The sequence below is a fragment of the Teleopsis dalmanni genome, chromosome 1 (genome assembly GCF_002237135.1).
Source record: "Teleopsis dalmanni isolate 2A chromosome 1, ASM223713v2, whole genome shotgun sequence".
NCBI classification, from domain to species: Eukaryota; Metazoa; Arthropoda; class Insecta; order Diptera; family Diopsidae; genus Teleopsis; species Teleopsis dalmanni.
The window spans coordinates 32,629,763-32,649,621 of NC_051846.1; the positions used below are offsets into that span (position 1 = coordinate 32,629,763).

At 30.1% G+C, this 19,859-nt stretch overlaps 2 protein-coding genes across 2 annotated transcripts in view; both read left to right on the forward strand.

The window, feature by feature from the left end:
• The first annotated feature begins 2,155 nt into the window (after nt 1-2,155).
• Nucleotides 2,156-4,364, forward strand: LOC119672805 (leucine-rich repeat-containing protein 40-like). The gene is made up of 3 exons (XM_038083945.1): nt 2,156-2,235; nt 2,295-2,391; nt 2,469-4,364. Exon 3 carries the CDS (start codon nt 2,477-2,479, stop codon nt 4,268-4,270), a length of 1,794 nt encoding a protein of 597 aa, XP_037939873.1. The 5' UTR covers nt 2,156-2,235; nt 2,295-2,391; nt 2,469-2,476; the 3' UTR covers nt 4,271-4,364.
• Nucleotides 4,365-18,685: 14,321 nt separating this feature from the next.
• LOC119667308 overlaps nt 18,686-19,859 on the forward strand; it is a gene marked incomplete at its 3' end in the record, with an annotated part of 92,803 nt that continues 91,629 nt past the window's right edge. Inside the window, 1 exon segment of the mRNA XM_038076599.1 lies at nt 18,686-19,415.

The window sequence follows — 19,859 nt, forward strand, 5'->3', positions numbered from 1 at the left end:
CAACATCTCATCGATCATGTAAGTCAGATTTAAAACGCATTTTCATTTGAAGAGTAGCGAACACTTCCAATCGATGATGATGTGTTCCCTTGGAAAGGTCAAACGCGCATGGGTGAATAGGGCATGCTGTCTTTTGTTGGTTGCCATGATGATGGAGTAGTAAATATCGGTGCTATTATTACAAAAGGAAGTTTATGAAACGAGATGAAAAAAATAAAAATAGTAATTTTTTTTCTATTTGGTACATTTCTTTATTGTTGTACATTTCTGCTTCAGACGGCTCTGCAAGGGAATTTGCGAATTTATGTCCAACCGAAAACCTTTTCAATTTGATAGACTTTTGATTGCATTTGAAAGTTCTTCTACGAGTTTCTCAAGACCGTAAACTCCCACAATTGTGTTGAAATTGTTGTTATTTATTTGTCTTGCAAGTCCATAAAAATTGGCCATAAGGAAGTCAATCCATCGAGTTGACATCATTCGTTTCGCAAATTTGTTTTCTCATATAAATTTTGCTAAAGCATCTCTTAAAACAAATTAAATAATTTATTGACATTTGCCATGGTTCACTTGAACAAACAAATTTATTTGAAAATTGTGAAAAAAGTATTTTGAAAAATGTTTAAAACACAAAAAAAATTAAATTTATAATAAAAAACTTATTTGTTAATTGCGGAGTGAGGTGTGAAAATGATACTAAAACTGCAAATGCGAGTTCCGCGTATTATGGATTCAACGCTTTTTTGAATGAATCCGTTGAGGAAAGCCTGAAATTAAGATATAAATGAAAAATTAATTTAATGTTAATTTAGTATTAAATTGTATAAACAATTCAAAGTGGTTGCAAAAAATTTATTTTATTTAATAATTTAAACAATTTTTATCTATTATTATTTATTTATTGTAAATACTTAATATAAAATTGCACGTAAACTTAAGAAAATTTTAAAAAATATGTTAAAATAAATAAAATACAATCAAAAATGAATCAAATTTTATTGTAGTAATTTTTAATTTAATAATACAATTAAATTAATCAATTAATCAAAATGTACATAAATTAAATAAATAAATTTGCACGCTTATTTAAAAAAAAATTATGAAAAAAAGACATAATTAAATAAACATTTATAAAACTGAATAATGAATAAAAATATTATTGTAATTATTTTATATTTAATAAAATAATCAATGAAAGTAAATAACCAAGTGAATTATAATAATAAACTTAAATTGTAAAAATATAAAAAGATTTATACAAAGATATAATTTGTGTTCCCCAGTGGATTCACTTAGGTCTATTGGTCCATTGAGTTACCGTATATATAGAAAAAAATTCAAATTTTCAAACTCAAACCATCTAGAACCATTGACGAAGCCTAAAATGCTATTAAGTATCAGGTCCTATAATTGGTCAAAATTCTCATGAAAGGGGGCCCCTTAAGTATTGAGTCGCCGCAGTGCATGAGCTGGGCAAGATGAGAGGCATTCGCATCGTGTTCCCCACAGCTGCGACAGATTTGATTGGTTCCGTAGTTTAGAGTGACCTGTAAGTAGACCTACCAACAGACCGATGTTTCTACGGGGCATCTCAATGTGAATTTTGGATTTCCATTTATTGGAAAGTGGCCAGATTGCATACAGATGCCTTCATATCGTTGAGTCTTCCCATCTTTTATTAAAAGTTTCAGTACAGAAAGAACTCAGCAACAATTTACATGATGTTAACGAATGTTCAGATTGTTTAGGTGTTCCGAATATGGTCCTGAAACACTTTTTCTGGCTATCTCGTCTGCTCTGCAATTGCTGAAAATATCCCTATGGCTATAGCTGCGTTGACATTTCGTTTAGAGATGTGTAGTAGTCAAAAATCGTCCTAGATGTAAAATGGACTGAACTCAATGAGTTTAAAACAGCTTGACTGTCTGATAGTATGTATATATTCTTGCCAAATATATCACCTAATCTGTAGTTCTTATATTGTGAAGTATAGGTCTTTGACTCCAGAATCAAAGAAAATATAATTTTTTAATATTTTAATATGCATATTTTTTAATTTTTGAATATAGTATAAAAACTTTTCTAAACATAATTGTCTTAGTAAAATTTATCAAAGTTTATATTACATAATTTTTTTTTATAATTCGATAGATTAGTTAAAGTATTTCATTAAAGTTTTTTTTCTGATTTGATTAAATTTTAGTGGTAAATGATATTTGGCAATCAAAACGATAGGTATCGCTATAAATTTTTAAATTATTTTGGATAGTCTACATTGTTGTCTTCAACCCTAGGCAATAAACAACAAATTGAGATTTTGACCCTTTGAGAATGTTTTGAAGTGGAAAGCTATATAGCCACAAGTACTCCTGACTAACAGTTTTAAAAAATGTAAATGGCTTTTATTTTAACTTTTAAATGAATTGCAAATTTAGTGATTTCTTATATCTACTAAACTAATATTTCAGTTGTTTAGATGCGTTTATTAAGAAAGTCGAAAATGAAGCGAGTGAAGAATCCAACTAATGTTAAAATAATTACTCCAGCTTACCGTCTCTTTCTACAGAAACAGGCGCGTGCTGAAGAAGAAGAACTGCAGAACTCTTTTACTGCAATGTTTGAAAAAGCTCGTTTGTCTGGTGTATTGGATCTCTCCAAAAAAGATTTGGCTACAGTGCCTAACTGCGTTTACAACATCTATAAAAAGAATAAAAAAAATGCTATAGAGGAGACCATCACAAAGTTTGAACAGTTATACGCCGGTATGTCCATATTTGAGCTAAATCTGTCAAAAAATAAACTACAACACATCTCGGCTGATATTGGCAACATCGAACCTCTTACGAGACTGAGATTAAATAACAATAATATTTCTTCTTTACCCAATACCATCGATAAACTACGCAGATTGGCTTCTGTTGATTTGGGCAACAATAAATTGACAGAGTTGCCTTGTAATTTTTACAATTTGGTCAATTTGCGTAACCTTGTGTTGTCGAAAAATTCACTAAAACACTTGGATGATGGTATAGGAAAGTTAGTGTATTTAGAGCAATTAGACTTAAGGTATAACAAATTGTCAGCATTACCGAACTGTCTTGGCAATTTAAAGCAGTTAAAGGAATTGTTATTATCGTTCAACTACCTCACTACACTACCACCTTCTATAGGGGATTTATGCTCACTGGATAAGCTGGAAGTAACGAATAATAACTTGACTTGTTTACCGATGGAGATAGGAAGATTGTTGCATTTACGTTATCTCTGTTTGCAGCACAATCAGATCAAAAACTTGATGCCAATAGTGGGGTGTGCAAGAATTTCGGAATTATATGTCGCAAATAATTTAATTCAAAAGTTGCCATTAAGATTTGGACAAAATTTAATTGTACTTAATATGCGTAGAAATAAACTGACTGAGTTGCCAAGAGATGTAGGCAACATGAAATACTTGATCAGATTAGATATTTCGCATAATAAAATACAGAAGCTGCCTTGCACGTTGGGTACATTAAAATTCCTTCTAACATTGAACTTCGAGGGAAATCCTATCAATGCAATTTATCGTGATCTTAGAGTTGCTGAAGAGCCACGTGCTTATTCACTGATTACAAGATCACATAGCGCCCATAAATTTAAAATGATCTCGAGCAGTGATCACACTGAGATATTCTTGCAACCAGCCAATCACAAGGGATGTATAACGGCAATGAAAACTGAACGTGAATTCGGCGGAGCTAATTTTGCTAGCAGAAGCCTATCTGAATTACCGATTGAATTCGAATTTATATGTCAATGCGCTCTGGACTTAGATTTGATGGATAGGCCCAATAGTCCGTTAGCTCCGCCTTTTATACAGCACTTTATGAATATTAAACGAATGAATTTATCCCACAATAATCTACGTGACTTGCCGTTCGCTTTTAGCGTATTGACGAAGTTAAATGAATTGAATATATCTGTTAATCAGTTCAAACATATACCAGCTGGCGTATATAAGCTACATAACCTGAAGGTACTCAATGCCTCTAATAACAAACTTATTTCGCTTGACTTTTCGGCAAGTGGATTTGAAGCTTTAGAGAATTTGAGGGTTTTGCGTGTTAGAGCTAATAAAATTACAAAAATACCTGTGCAATTAATTGATATGAAGAACTTAATTACATTGGATATACTGAATAATCCTCTACTACAGCCACCACGAAATGTAATTATGAAGGGCACAAATGCTATTAGAAACTATCTTAAATTTAATAAGCGTTTATTGTAGGCTCAAGAGTAGATTTGAGCATATCCTGACTGTGTTTACATCTACAAAATTTAAAGTTTAAGCAGATGGAAGAAAAATTGAATGTATTTTTTGATGTGATGTATATCATAATGGAATTTCAAAAAAAAATAATATATTCAAAATTCTAAATAAAAAATTTTTTTAAATAAATTAATATAAATTAATTGTTTTCTTTAAATTTATATATCTAGGACTAAATAAATTTATTAAGTAGTCCTAGTTATATTTTCTAATACAGTTAATTAAATATTCTTAAATTCATTAGAGAGTAAAACATTATGTAATGACTATTACATTATTATTAAAGTTTTGGCGTGAAATCGCCCAACAGCCGGTACTACGGCCAGAAGAGTCCTATTGCACCAATTTCACTATTGATTACACAAAGTCCTTTAAAGCTTTGTGAACAAAGTCCAGAACTAAATCTAGAGAAGAGCTCTTTATCTGTTCTGGTGACAGAAATTTCATATGAAACAAGTTTTTTCTGTGCGTTATTAAAGCTTGACAGTTACAAATAATATGTTTAGTAGTTCCCTCATCTTCGAGGCATAATCTGCATCCGAATTAGCAGATAATCGTAGTTCATGAAGGTGATATTTCAGGCTATAATAACCTGTAATGAATCGCTATCAATTTTAGATTGCATTTTGAGAATCTGAAAATGTTTTGTAAGAGTTTTTGATGCAGTTCTGGCTAGCTCATCAGCTTGTTCATTTCCCAAAACTCCTCTGTGACCCGGCACCCGGTAAAGTCTTACTATATTCCGAGTTGCAAGTAACAGTAGGAGCTCATAATGCTCAAGGACCTGTTTCGACTTGAAAGTTCAAGAAGACAGAGCTTTAAGAGCAGCCAGAGTAAATAACAATTCTGGAGCCAGACAGTTTTTTGATGATATTGTAAGATTATAAGTGGGTGACTAGGATTATAAGTGAATCAAACAAAAAGAAAATTATTAAATGAATAAACCCGACGAATAAAGGCTATGAAATAATTTATTGCATATAGATTATGGACCCAAACCCTAGTCGAAAGATAACTGATAAATAAACAATATATATGATATACAATATTATATATAATAAATTTTATGTTCTCAATATATTTAATTTATTGTATTTCCGTGTTTTATTCTACTCAATAAATGCAGTTGAAGACTTTGTACATCTTTTTTAGTCAAGGGAATATTTATGTAATGTAGAAGTAGAGATTTTTAAAATATTTTTTTGATAAATCACATTTATTAAGATATAAGCATGCACTAGGCACTTTGATAAAACGACTAATAGATACGCGATTTTCATAGAAATAAGCATGCTAGGGTGCTTAATTAGTTGGAAGAGTACCATCTCCTCATCAGTAGTATAACTAATACTTTGAAGTCATATTAACTTTGTGTTCAATTTTAATTTGATATGTCAGTGTTTTTGGGTAGATTTTAATAAATTGATTATAGTGCAGGGATTTTAATGTTTGTTTGGTTATAGAGGATCGTCGATTGACCAAAAGAAATTTAATGGAAGATCTAAGTAAAATATTTAAATAAGAGTAGTGTCAAGTCGCCGGTTTCAAATTTCTTTTAATGAATTTATCGTCCAGGGCAATAGAATGGGGTGTGGGAACTAAAAACCCAAAGGGAAGGCAAGTCTTAAAAATGGTTGCCAGACTAGACTTTAGAGTCGCAAATACGGGCATGACCCCAACTTTTAGAAGGAAAGGATGTCAAGAAGCTATTCCAGATATCATACATCAGACGGGAAAGCTATAGTTTATAGTAAGCTTAACCATTGGAGAGTCTTAAAGGACTAGAGATCGACCATCATATTGTATACAGCCCAAGATAATAGCCCAACTTTTAGAAGGAAAGAATGTCAAGAAGCTATTCCAGATATCATACATCAGACGGGAAAGCTATAGTTTATAGTAAGCTTAACTATTGGAGAGTCTTAGAGGACTAGAGATCGACCATCATATTGTATACAGCCCAAGATAATAGCGACTGATGATAGCAGCATAAGAGAAATCCACAAATGGAATGTTGCGAAACTAAAAATAAGAAACTTTCTGAAAATAATTTATGTCGCACAACAATTTCTCTGTTATTACCTGTAAGAGAGCTGCTCATTTCTCTTCAAAATGTCTAAGACCCAGCACACTTTGAGTTACAAACGTTTTCCTGCATTTCATCTGAAATTGCTTGAACACATTTCCTGTGCAATACTGCTAGCAGATAGTAGATACCCTAGAGCCTCCACGAGTACTTCATGTTTCTATTTAAAGCGGTCGTAATGTTCTGCACTTTCAGCGACGTTGTGGTACCTTTGGCAGTAGGGACTTTCTGCCCAATCTGCATGGATTAATCTTTGAAATTTAGATTGTTAATAATCTGATAAATTTATAATCTTTATCGGTAATAATTTTTGCAGATGTGTGCGATAATTGTATACTTTAGGAAAGGCAAAATTCCTACTTTTATAAGATAATCTAAGTTGTCATTTCGGTTGCACCTATTCATGTATAGTACTCATAATACTTTGTGGATTTTAAACGCAATCCACAAATATATATAAACTTTGTTAATAGTTTATTCAATCGTCTATATCAAAGTCTGATCTGATTTTTTGAAGTAAGTAGAGGGAAATTTTCTATCAAGGCCGCAATTCGCCATCTTCTTGGATTATCATAATACTGAAAATCCATCCTAGAGCCAATAGCAATATATGTTTAAGATGAGAAAAATATGTATTATCTTAATTCAAATTTATTTATATTCGTGAAGGCACTTCAGTGGTGGTTATGCAACTTTTTCCACACACTCATAGTCATTGGAGACTGGTTTGCTGTGAACTGCACAATTTAGCCCACATTTCGGAGTTGAGGGAATTTGCTGCATCCAAATATGCAGACAAACCAGACCAAAGTTGAGGATTAGTCGCAATAACTTCAGTGGATTTGTGTCAGTAAGTTTGTTGGAATGAAAGTATTTGCATTAAGCAAATTTTTAGCTTGTTTTGACTACAATTGATGAGATTTTCGTTCAAAAAGATGTTTTTTCTTCAGATTTAGAGAAATTACTCAAAAGTTCGAAAGTTCATTTCTGAGCCATAAATTTTATACGCTTAAATATTATATGTTTTTTGTATCGTAGTTGTTTATGAAATGTATTTATTTTTGAAAATGTTTTTATTTTAATTATTTTTGTTTTTTATACGCTAGTTAATCAAAAATTGGTTTTAAATAGTTTAAGTATTTAACCAAATATTTCATTTATATGTATACTTCAGACTTAAAACCGTATATCAACTTATTGTAATAATAATATTATAATAAGTTGACCTATAACAAATTCAAAATAATTTCTATTTATTATAATAAACGAAACATTACTTTTTAATTATATTCCTGATTTATTCTTTATATAGACTAATCCAGTCTAAAATGAACGAATTCGAACTAGTACACAGAAATTAGGGCAAAATTCGATATGGACGACTTTTCGCGCATTAACATAAATTTGTGGTCAACAGTGCTTTTTATTCGTAGTGTTATTAAAAAAATTCTCTTAAAATGTTAGAATTTGGAATTCTTAGACGTTACCCGAAACCCGGTAACGATATGCCTGACGTAGCATATCTCTCCAGTTCGAAGAGACATTCAGATACAATCCTGAATCAACAATATTTTTGCTTACCATTCAGTTATGTCATGATGAATTGATAATGATTAGATATGTGTATATATATTGATCCTCAAGTACATTTAGGGAGTGTTGAGGGGAGTGTTTCAGCATCATCTATAATCTACCTCTATGAGAGGCTGACTTACTGCCATCAATCTAAACATATTATATAGATGCAATATCACGGAGGCATAATTGCTGCGTTGGTTGAATGACATGGTTTTGATTTAAATGATATGTGACTTTAGGAAGGTGGTATATTATAGTATAAAATAAATTTCTTGAAAGAAATGTTCAAAAAATTAACTTTTAGTTGATTATCCCTTTGATCACTGCTTTGCATTGCCTATCATATACTAACAACCAGGTCATGCTATTGTTGTTATTATCTCAATAAAAATTGGATTAATCCTCAAAGTTACTAGTAGTAATTTGACTATTATTAAGAAATTGTTTACATGAAATATAGAAAGATATATTAATATACATATAAAATAAGTTTGTATTTGTTTTTACCAAAAGGACTCCCTAACCACAAGATCCATTTGCATAATATTCATACTATTTAGTCTTTATATAAATTAGTTAAAGATAGGTTACAACATTTTTACTTAAGGTCAATATTAAGAATTGTTAAATTTAAAATTTCTTTTAAAATCAACGAATTACGCTTATTCTAGGTAATTTCTACATAAAAGAATGAAATATGAACTTTAAACCTTAAAACCTGTAAGGTGGTATATAATATAGGTACAAGTTTTCGCTTTAAGATCTTCCGTATGAAATGACGTCAAACCGGAGATAGGTCTGTTACTTACAAATCAATTGAGAGCTATATAAATATTTTATAAAAATTGAAAGTTATCTAACTGATTCTTTTTTTAAAGTTGGTATATCCAATATAATCTAATATACCCTTCAGGTGATATGGGGATACATAACTGAAATTTTTGTAATAGTTGATGCATCTAATACACTTTAAAAGTTATATCAGTTGATATACTAGTAAAAGATTTTCTTCAGAAGCTCTCATATAAGGTGAAATCAAATCGGAGACGAGTCCTTACTGACAATATCGTTAGACATTTCTAGAAGATTTCTAGCGTAATCCCGGTTTTCTAATCCCATGCATTTCCATCACTTTCTTTCTCTTTTTTGCATAACAGTTCTGGGTGAACCAGTACTATCTCCATGCATGTTCATTATTCCCACAATTTTCCTTTTCTTATTTTATAAGACTTCAAATATATATTTTAATTGAAATCATTTGTTTTCTGTCAGATATAGTAACAGATGTATTTAACAGTTTCCACATGAATATAAATTTATTTTATTTATAAAAATAACTTACATTTAATTATTATATTATTTAATTTAATATATTTATTAAATTGGGAGATGCAGTAAACTGTTATATTATACCTGTTATAATTTGCAGGTCTCCATCAATTATTTATCACAGGAGCTTGAATTTCTTGAAAAATGTGTAAATTATTGTATTTGGAAAATTCATATAAAATGTTTATAATTAAACTTAATAAAAAATATAACTAATTTATACAGTAAATCTTTATGACTTTCAATAATAACCTGAAAATCAAAGAAACCGTTGCAGCCGATTGACACACTTTCAAATTTGCTACCTGACCCAACTCCACTTAGGCAATCTCGACTCGATGGAGATATGCAATTTAAACCTGATTTTAATGTCAACGCTTGCTTGCTCCAAAGTGTATCGCCTACTAAACTGTAATTACATATGAGTACACATGTCTACATTAGCAGTTCTAAGTATAAATTACAGAAAGGTCTGTTAACCAGTAATTTAAATAAAAATAAACAAATTAGTTGCAAGTATAACAATTTGTGTAGTAGCGGTAATTTGAGACGAAGAGATTGTGTTACTATTTTTTTTTTTGAAAAAGTAGAACAAATTATGAATATATCAATATGACATAATATATAATAAAATATTTGACCGCTGATATAATTTCATAAAAATAGTATACTTGTTCATTTGAAATAGTAATTATCATAGCAATACCTCAGATACGTCAATATGAACCTTTGCCTCTAAAGATCAAATAAAACATGTTTGAAAATAATTATTGTTATTTAATTTATTTTTATAGAAAAAAAATAATATATTTTTATAGAAAAAAATTAAATAATTATTTTATATTTAATTGATTTTTAAACTATAAACTATTGTTTTCCATAGGGCAGTAGCAAAATGCAACAACAAAATTTTTATTATTTTTAATTAATTGAAAATTTGGCTGATTATATAGCAGTTTTGAATATTGTCAAATATCCATAACTAGTGGTCTTGGAATTATTTCTTATATTTAATTATACGTAATTAATTTTTTGAAACTGCAATTATTAAGGGTTGAATTCGTACTCTCCAAAATTTAAAGCTTAAAGTCAATCTATTTTCGCAAATTATTTTATAATATTTATTTTATGAAATATTTTTTTAGTAGTTTTTTTTAAATATCTACTTTAAACCTTATAAATGTTTAATACATATCAGTAATAAATATATAACAACGCAGATACAACTCCAATCTGAAAAGGCTTCTTGTAAATTAATTACAATTTATTCATTAAAGTATCCATGATATAGTAAAGTATCATGATATAGTCCAAAGGGAATTAAATCTATCAAAATTCAATCCATCTCAGTTAAATCCTATCAGTTAAACTATTTCATTTGTATAAAAACGGTTTTTTGTGAGAAGTCTTATTATGATTTATAGCTTATGTTTCAGAAGGGAATAAACTTCACAAAATTATAGATATCAATTAAGATTCTTCCTCTTGTAATGAAAATTGTTTCTACAACTATCAATATATATTTTGAATTGGATATGCTTTTCTATATTGGCGGAAAATGATTTCTTGGTGATTAAAGACAAGATAAAAAAGAATTTTTAAATAACGTTGAAAAATATTTAACGTAGTCGGTAGATTTGTTGCAGTGGCTGGTCTACATATATCCTTCTACTACTCTTAAATGGAGATAATTTGGGATTTTGCTACCACATTGCTCGCAGGAAACCGAAAGCGATAAAAACTGAGTGGATATCATTGAATTTAAGTATTTTAAAAGATATTTTGTCATTATCAGTGAACCGTCCAATAAACTATCAAACACTTACCTTCCTAAAAGTCTGTTCTTCTGGGAGTCGAAGCTGGGCAGTCACAGAGGAAATGCTTGAATACTTTTCAGTCCTGTAAACTTCCACAATGTTTTCAGTAAGTATTAATAGGAATGCATGGGTTTTTATATACAAAATCCAGAGAAGATTGCAATTAGTTTTGTAGGATTCAAGCGATCTTCTGTAATGATTTTCCAAGATCAAATGTTGTTATATGACATCCAGAATTCCGATAAATTATTTATGATTTAAATATCTTTTACTTATTTTTCATATATTCATATATTATTATTTAAAGAAAATAGAGATAAGTACTATCCTTAATAGAATCTTGTCAAACCTAGGTTAGGTAAGGTTGGTGTGGTTTGTGCCCAAACCCCACTTGAGCTCAAATAATGAGCCGTTGTAGTACCACAGCATTAGCGTTTCTTCATACATGGACTAGAGATTTAAACTAAGTCAATGTACAGATCTCCAGACTTGTCTGTTCAATTTTGGCAATATATAGACGCATTAATATGTACTTATATTAATCTATGAATCTATGAAGTATATTCTTCTCTTCCTGAAGTACGTTAATCTATACAAGTACTAAACCCTTTTTTTGACAAAAATTGGACACATGCAGATAAAATGAGTAGTAGAAACACTTTTTTTCAAAACTCATAGATGTCTATATCCTTAAACCTCGTTGTTGCGTAATGATAGTTGAGAGGCATATGTTGAATGTCTAATACTTGTGCTAAGTGTAGTGTAGCTGTGTAGCTGAAGTTCATCTTTCAATTTTTTTTTTGTTAGTCACTATTCTTTAGTTAGTTTAATTTTAGTTTTTAAAAGCATCAATTTACAAAACTTGTAAGACTCACTCTAAGTCTTGTTTACTTTAATAAATTTTTTCACAGATATTACAAAACTAAGAAGTTTTATTGCCTCTTCTGCGAAATGAAGTTAATTGAGTTGAGTACGCTGAATAGCAGTGGAATTAAGTTATAAAACCATAGAAATCCATTACTCAATCAAAGTCAAGCAGCTAAACTGGAAGATCGAAATCACATTCTACAGTTTCGGCTCTTAAATAAAGGAGTTTAAAGCTTTATTACGATTTTTGTAAACATTGCACGGTAGATATTCGTACGTATGAAGTGCAGTTAATGCAATAAATGCAACAAAATAATAAATTATTTAATTAGCAAATCTTTAATGGTCATTTTGTTAGTGTTTATTAGGCGAAAAATGCAGAGCATTTTCTGGTCTTAGCCGCGTTGCGGTGATCGGTCGGAGTAACAGCGAAAATGGCGTAAAATTTATGTATGCACAGTGATTCGGCGATTGGTACCACATTCGTTGCATGATCCACACCAACTTCAGACTTTATTTTGCGCTCTAATAATACAAATGTTTCGCTTTAGTTTTAAATTTAAATTAGTTTAATTGTACACTGCAAAAAAGTAAAATCTTTTTTTTTTTGTAAATGAAATATTTATGATCTTCTTGGATTATAGATCATCTGCACTCAAGATTACAACATCTTCTTTCACATGAAATCTGATGTTTTTATTGTTATTCTTGAATCATACGTTTTATAAGATAAAAAGAATATATTTTCCTATTGATTGTAGCTTAGGTTACAATCGAGTTTTCTGTCATTGACTTCACGAATGTCTGATGGGAAAGCCAAATAAAGTCAAATAAAATTTGGCAGCCAATCGGTTTCACAAGCCATACAGTATTTCACAAATCATATATCACTTCTTAATAAACTGGAATAAATCAAATCCATTACTTTGTGGTGGGTTTTGGAACATCACCGATATAAAAACACCAAAGGACTAACTGCCTTCTTAAATAAGGAACTTAATGAGAAATAGTTTGACCATTTTGTAATCTAGCGGGATGCACATTGTGAAAAAGCTGTGGTTGTGGAAAATCTTAATTTAAGAACTATAGTATAACTGTAAAGATTGATGAACTCTTCCATAGCATAAAAACTTATTTATCAGCGAACTCGAATGTGAGTAGCTTACACCTATTTAACCTGCATACATTTATTTTTATGTATCTCATTAGATTGCATGAAATGATATTTATCACTAATATAGCATAGACAAGATTAACATAGACAGTTTTTTGGAACATTTTTTATTCAAGAAAAATCTCTAATCAAAATCTGGTCAACTAAAATTTTACGATAATAACCTTTGAAAAATAAATAAATAATAAACTTTGATGTTATAAATATTATCTGGGCATCAAAATATCAAATACTACTATTTCTATTGTCCATTTCCCCAGTGTGGCATAGGGTTTCAATAATTTTTCTAAATCTGAATTTATTTGGTTTTAATATCGAATACCACTACTTAATATGTTTTATGGTGTATAAAAATTAACGATGAGGAAATTCTTCTTGAGTGGAAAATTCTTTATAAAACTTTTGATAAGAGTTAAAATTGATATAACGGATATGCTAGCTGCGACATGTCGTTAGAATGGGGTATGACACTCCAAATTAAAAAAGGTATTTAAAATATTTTCATATATAAAATCTACAGAGCTGGGTATCCTGTCACGATTTCATTCTACTAAATAGCATAGGTGCTTGAGACGTAATTATAACTTATAAGGGACTTATAAGACTGTGAATCAGACCGATAAAGGGTTGTAATGGCCAATTAAGGAAGTAACAATTAACCATAATTAATAATATTAATAATAAACAAAGATAATGATATTAAGTATGTATTATGAACGAATTATTATTGTTTACTATATCCGACATTTAAATTTTACTTATATTACTATATATATTTTTATGCTACATTAAAAGTTTTATAGAATTTTCCATATATTATAAGGTTGTATATAATTTTATGTTACATTAAAATTTTGATTCCTTTTTCAATTGAAAAAATTTGACTAAAAATATTTATTACTATTTTAAAAATTTAAAAGTAATTATTAATTCAAATAAAATTAAACAATTATTATATTGGACAAACAACATAAATCAAAAATTTCACATATGTGTATTTAAACAATTTAATATGAGCATTTATTTATCTTCAACTGCTCTCTCATATAATTTTTTCAAGTGTATTTTAAGTATACGTCACGAAATTGCTAATTGAAACATTTTCGTATAATTTTAGCGTCCATAATATTTTATGCTTCGGACGTAGGCTTTACGCACCGACTAACTATTTAAGTTACCTTCACTGATAATAAAATGTCTGTCCATTCATTCAACCATCAATCTACACTTGTGCGTTATAATACTAATATAACAACAACCATAGCAACAACAACAATAATAAATAACAAGAAAGAAAATGCATTAAATGAGCACGCCGCCAACAAACAACAGAAATCAGCAGCAGCACCAGTCGCAGCAGTCGCAGCAGCCGCAGTAAAGCAGCAGCAGCCGTGGACGAGGAGTTAATTTTGTGTGAATTTACAAGGTTAACCCCTTTCCTTTTTGATAATATACTAACAACCGTACATATATGCTTAAAATAGCAACAATGAAGTGGCAAAAGCAAAAATAAAAATATTCCAGCAATTTTGTTGTTGTAATTATTGGTGTGTTCAGTGTTCAATGTTCACTATTCGCTGGCAGTCTGCAGGCACAACAAAAACGCAAGTGAATTTGTATGAGAGGAAAAAAAGTTAGTAGCATTTCAAATGATGCCGGCATATGCGTTTTTGGCCTATTTTTCATTAATGTTTTACATATTTTAGTTAAATTAATTTGTTAAGATAAAATAAAAAAATAGTAATATTTATATGCAAATAAAATTTAAATAATGTTGTGAATGGTTTTGTTTAGCTTGAAACAGTGAAAAAATCAGTAGTTAATGTTTTTTTAATATTGTATGTATTATGCATGAGTAACTATTTTATTTATATCTACATATATTTTATTTGTTTTTTTTTTTTGTTGTTTTATATTTATTTATTTAATGTTTTTATTTATTTAACTTAATTTTATTTTATTAGCGGCTTACATAATTACAACACATGCTTTCGGCACGGTTTATGCAAATTTCCTTTATGCTTCGCCTGTGAAGAGGCAATAAAATTAGTAATTACGTATACGCCCGCGTACACCTCATCGAACCAATTAATCAAATATTCAATTCGATCAATTATTGCCATTGTTCGAACGTTGATCAATGCTTGTTTCATAAAAGAAGTTACTTTAAAATATTATTATTCGTGGTGCAGTTGTTATTACGGCGTGTGGTAAATTAAGTATGTTCAGTGCAAGCAAAAAAAATATAAAAGTTGAGTTTTTGACATGATACCTGCGATGTTTTAATTAATGGGTGTTGATCCCCCAGCTGCCGGTGGTCGAGTTTTGTGTGTTTTCTATTGCAAAACACACTCCACACATCACACAAACAACAAAAATTAAATATTTTTTGAACGCTTCAAATTATAATTAAACTAACGTCGGTTGCTGTGCAGTTGAATTTGTACTTTCTTCGCTTTAGCTAAAGGCTATCATGTCCACATTAATTTTTTCTACACTTGAAATAAATTTAAATATTAAAAAAAAACGACATAAATAAATTTATATATCAGTTATGCCCATAAAAAATTTTTCTTTATTTATTTTTTTTTTTGCTAAATAAAAAGTGATATAATATCTGACATATATTCATTATCTTATTCGTAATAAAAGTTTTATTAATCACCGATTTCAATTTTGAGAAATAACCTGTTAGCACCTTCATTAAATATCACTGACTTATTTCATGTCCAAGAACATGAAATATCAAGTTCAACTGCTTTCAGTTTTAACTACTTTGACATTTAATAAATGCACTCAAAATCTGTATCTTTGATGAATGAAATTAAATGTGTATAAATGCAAAAGTTCATTTATGTTTTTTATATATTTTGAATATATCAAATTTCATTCGAAAATTTCAATCTTGTCTGTCTCCATTCGAAACGCAATCTAATTTATTAGTTCCATTAATAAGCAAAATTTAAAGTTCAAAAACCAGAACTTTGCATAAATCTACTATTATTAAACGAAACCTCATTTTGTTGCTGATTGAACTATTTTGCTTATGTTTATTGATGTACGCTACAAACATATGCAGGTATATCAATCAAACAGATATGTCAAAAAAAACACAATTTTAAACTTGACCTTGTGTGGGGGTTAACTGCAAGTAAGCTTGCTGTATATGGGACTCCTATTCATTGTACATGCAACGGACAGCGATTCCTTACAAGCCGACCTGGCTTGTAAGTACCACAAGGAACTGTAACTAGTTGTGTTGTTTTGTAGTCTAGGGTTGTGGCGCAATTGAAGCTCTTCAATCCTTCGATATAAAATCAAAATTAGTTAAAGAATATAAGGTAATTGACGAGCGACCCCGACTAGTTCACATCATTCTGAAGAGAATAAAAAACTGACGGTTTTGGGCACCATGGTGCTGCCATAGATGTATCCTTAATGAATTCCGGTTGATGTTCCATAGAAATCGTTGGAAAAATACTTACCTCTACTTTCTTCAGCTTGCTAATAACAAATGGAACACAATCAAGTCATGTGTAACTTCAAAGCTACAAAACTGGAGAAGACATAATAATCGACATCAAAAAATAGTGTTCTTTTTTTTAATATTGGGACACATCAATTAAAATTTTGATCATATTTTAAATAATTCAATATTTACAGTATTCACTGAGACTGCTATAAGTCTTTAGATGAAAATTTATATCCATTCACATAATTTGGGTTTGAAGATGAGCCATAAGAGTAGAAGAATATTATATTCTTGATTTAATGCAAGAAACAAATACTTTGAGTTATTGTCGAAACATTAATTAGACTATCCTGAAACTCCATGAAACAGATGCAATCGATCTGAATTTTCTGATGCTACCTATCATGATAATAATAATAGAACATTATGCCATCTTAATAATCGTAGATGGTACATTAAGCGTATAAGGCGGACTTGCGATGAAATTTAGGACTGAGAATATTCTGAATATCATCAAGCTGTCACAATATTCAACAGAAAGTGTGAAGAAATGAAACCACGATTTAATGTCTAGCAAAGCATCTAAGGCTATGTTATTTGCATAGAATTTATTGAACCGATAATAATGCATTTTATGCAACGAATATATCCTCAACATACCTTTTACACTTCAATTTTCGTATTTTCTGTTGGGAATATTAGTGATCCGCCACGATATTTAACAGAAAGTGTGAAACCCGTGGAACATATAGAGATATGTTTATAACAGGATAAATAAGAAGGAAATAAAGCTTCTGTTGCACTTAGAAGGCTTTAACATCGTCTTGAATTATACCAAACATTGCTACATTATGCTGTACTATACTAAGCGCATTTGAAAGGTGTAGGAATATTTCGGTGTTAAGGCATACCTGTCGATTGAGGTAACTAAAATTCAGTAGGCTTCACACAACACTGATTGGAGTATAAATGGTAATAAGTTTCACTTCCGCAACTGATCGGATGCGTAAATCTATTACCGTAGAGGCTAGGACCAATAGCTTCGGCTGTCCTGACGAATTGTGGTTGGCGACATGAATGGGAGTATCGTAGTGACAATGGTTAAAATCTAAAGTTACAAAAAGGTCTTGAATGTATTTAAATATTACTTTTATTCGATGTACAGTTGCATTTGACAACTGAATACTGTGGCCCGAAGAATAGCAGAGGTGTTACATGCAACGCCCACCCTTCCATATAAAAGTTTCATAAAAAATTGTTCATTATCATTAAAAAAAACTTTTTACTCTTAATAGAGTACTATAACACACATGTAACACCTGTACATGGGGGTGGGTTCCCCATACAAAATTTTCATAAATAATTGTTCATTATCATTCTAAAAAACTTTTTATTCTTATTAGAGTACTATATACCTAGTAAAAATGTTTATTACTTACTAACAATTAAACATTATGCGACAAATGGAAATGATCAAGCAATCATAACTCATAAGCTAGGATCTAGTTCAGGTGAGCCCTTCTTGATGTGTTAACATTTTCTATATGTAGATTTTACTGTTTTTAAGATGTATAGTGTTTTATTAGTTTCCGTACTGCCAACTAATTCGAATTTGTTCCTATTTATTATTCATTCAATTAACATATTTAACCGAGCAAGTTTTAAAGCAACTTTTTTGTTATATTTATTTTTTTTTTAGTTTTTGTTAATGTTAAGTTGCTCCTATTATGTAAGGCACATAGTCGATCTAGAATAATTTTTGGAATTCATTGCAAAAACACGTAAATTCACTGATCGTGTCACCCCATCTTGACGTAAATCGTAAATAGTTGAATATGAAATTCCTTAAATGACGTATGGCGCAAATATTTGTAAATTTTTTACATTAAACTAAATTGAATTACATTGAATCCAAATGTTTCCGTCTCTCAGACGTGTTTAATGACATTTAATTTCGGTTTACCAGTTCGGTTTTTTTGCAACTGTTGTTGACCTTTTCATCGTCAGCAGTGAAGAAAAGAAGCTCAAGCAACAATGGAGATAATGGCAGAAATATGAAAAAGTCGATATATGGAAAATATTTATCATTTTACATTCTCTTCTACTCCTCAGCATTATGGAAATATGCACTCACGTGTTTATTGGCTGCATTCAGGCATTGTTTCCTGCAAGCAGCCTCATTTCTATATTTTGCAGTGATAACCAAACAAAAGCCAAAGAGACATTTGATCAGACCTACAGATAGTGAGATAGTGAGCCGATCGTTTAAACAAATAGACAGACATTGTGTTAAATTATGCGCGCCGCTCTTCTCTACTGCATAAGACGAACTTATATGTATTAAACTCGTTGCGGCGAACCAGTTGCAAAGAAAATTCAAACGAAAAACCACAAATATCGTCGATTGCTGATCGTGGATCGTTGATCGTCGTATTCACTTTTAGTTAACTTGGCCTAAACTTTAAAAGCCAACGCTGCGATCGCTTCCAACGGAAATCCCTATTTTTGCTCAGTTGAATTGGTTTTGGTAACGAAAAGCGAGAGGAACAGTTTTTGCGTGAAGTTTTTCTCAAGCATTTGTCGTGGTCTAAGCATTAAGACGGTAAACGTTGAGGCGATCGGTTGTGCGATCATTTGAGCTGATCTTGCATTTCTGTTTCTGTTTTTGTTTTGTTGTTTTTGTTATTGTTATTGTTGTTGCTGGTATTTACGCGCAGTTTTTTCCTTTGGTGTTTTTATATCTTTCGAATTTTTTGTTCAATAAAAATTGTGCAATTCAAGTACGAAATTTTAAGTGCAGTGAAGTAACTAAAATAAAAGCGAAAATAATAAATTTTTTTCTTAATTTCTGTTTTTTTTTTCTGTTAAAAATTATTACAAAATTGAAGTGTACAAATTGAATTTAGCAAATTTATTCATTATTCAATAAATATATAATACAAATTTTTTTCAGTTTTAAGTTATAAAACAAAACCGCACAAAAAAAAAAAATTCGAAAATTCAAAATATTAGTCAAAAATCACCTGAGTAATTGCATAAAATATTTCGTTCAATATAAAGCTGAGATCTGCAAAATTCCATTACGTTTGGTAATCATTTGGATACGCACCTATGCTTTGAATACTTCTACAATTTTGGCAATTCATCATTATTACCATTATTATTACCATTATTAGCATCGACAGAAATAACAACAGACAGTTTCAGCAACCCGATAGATTAGC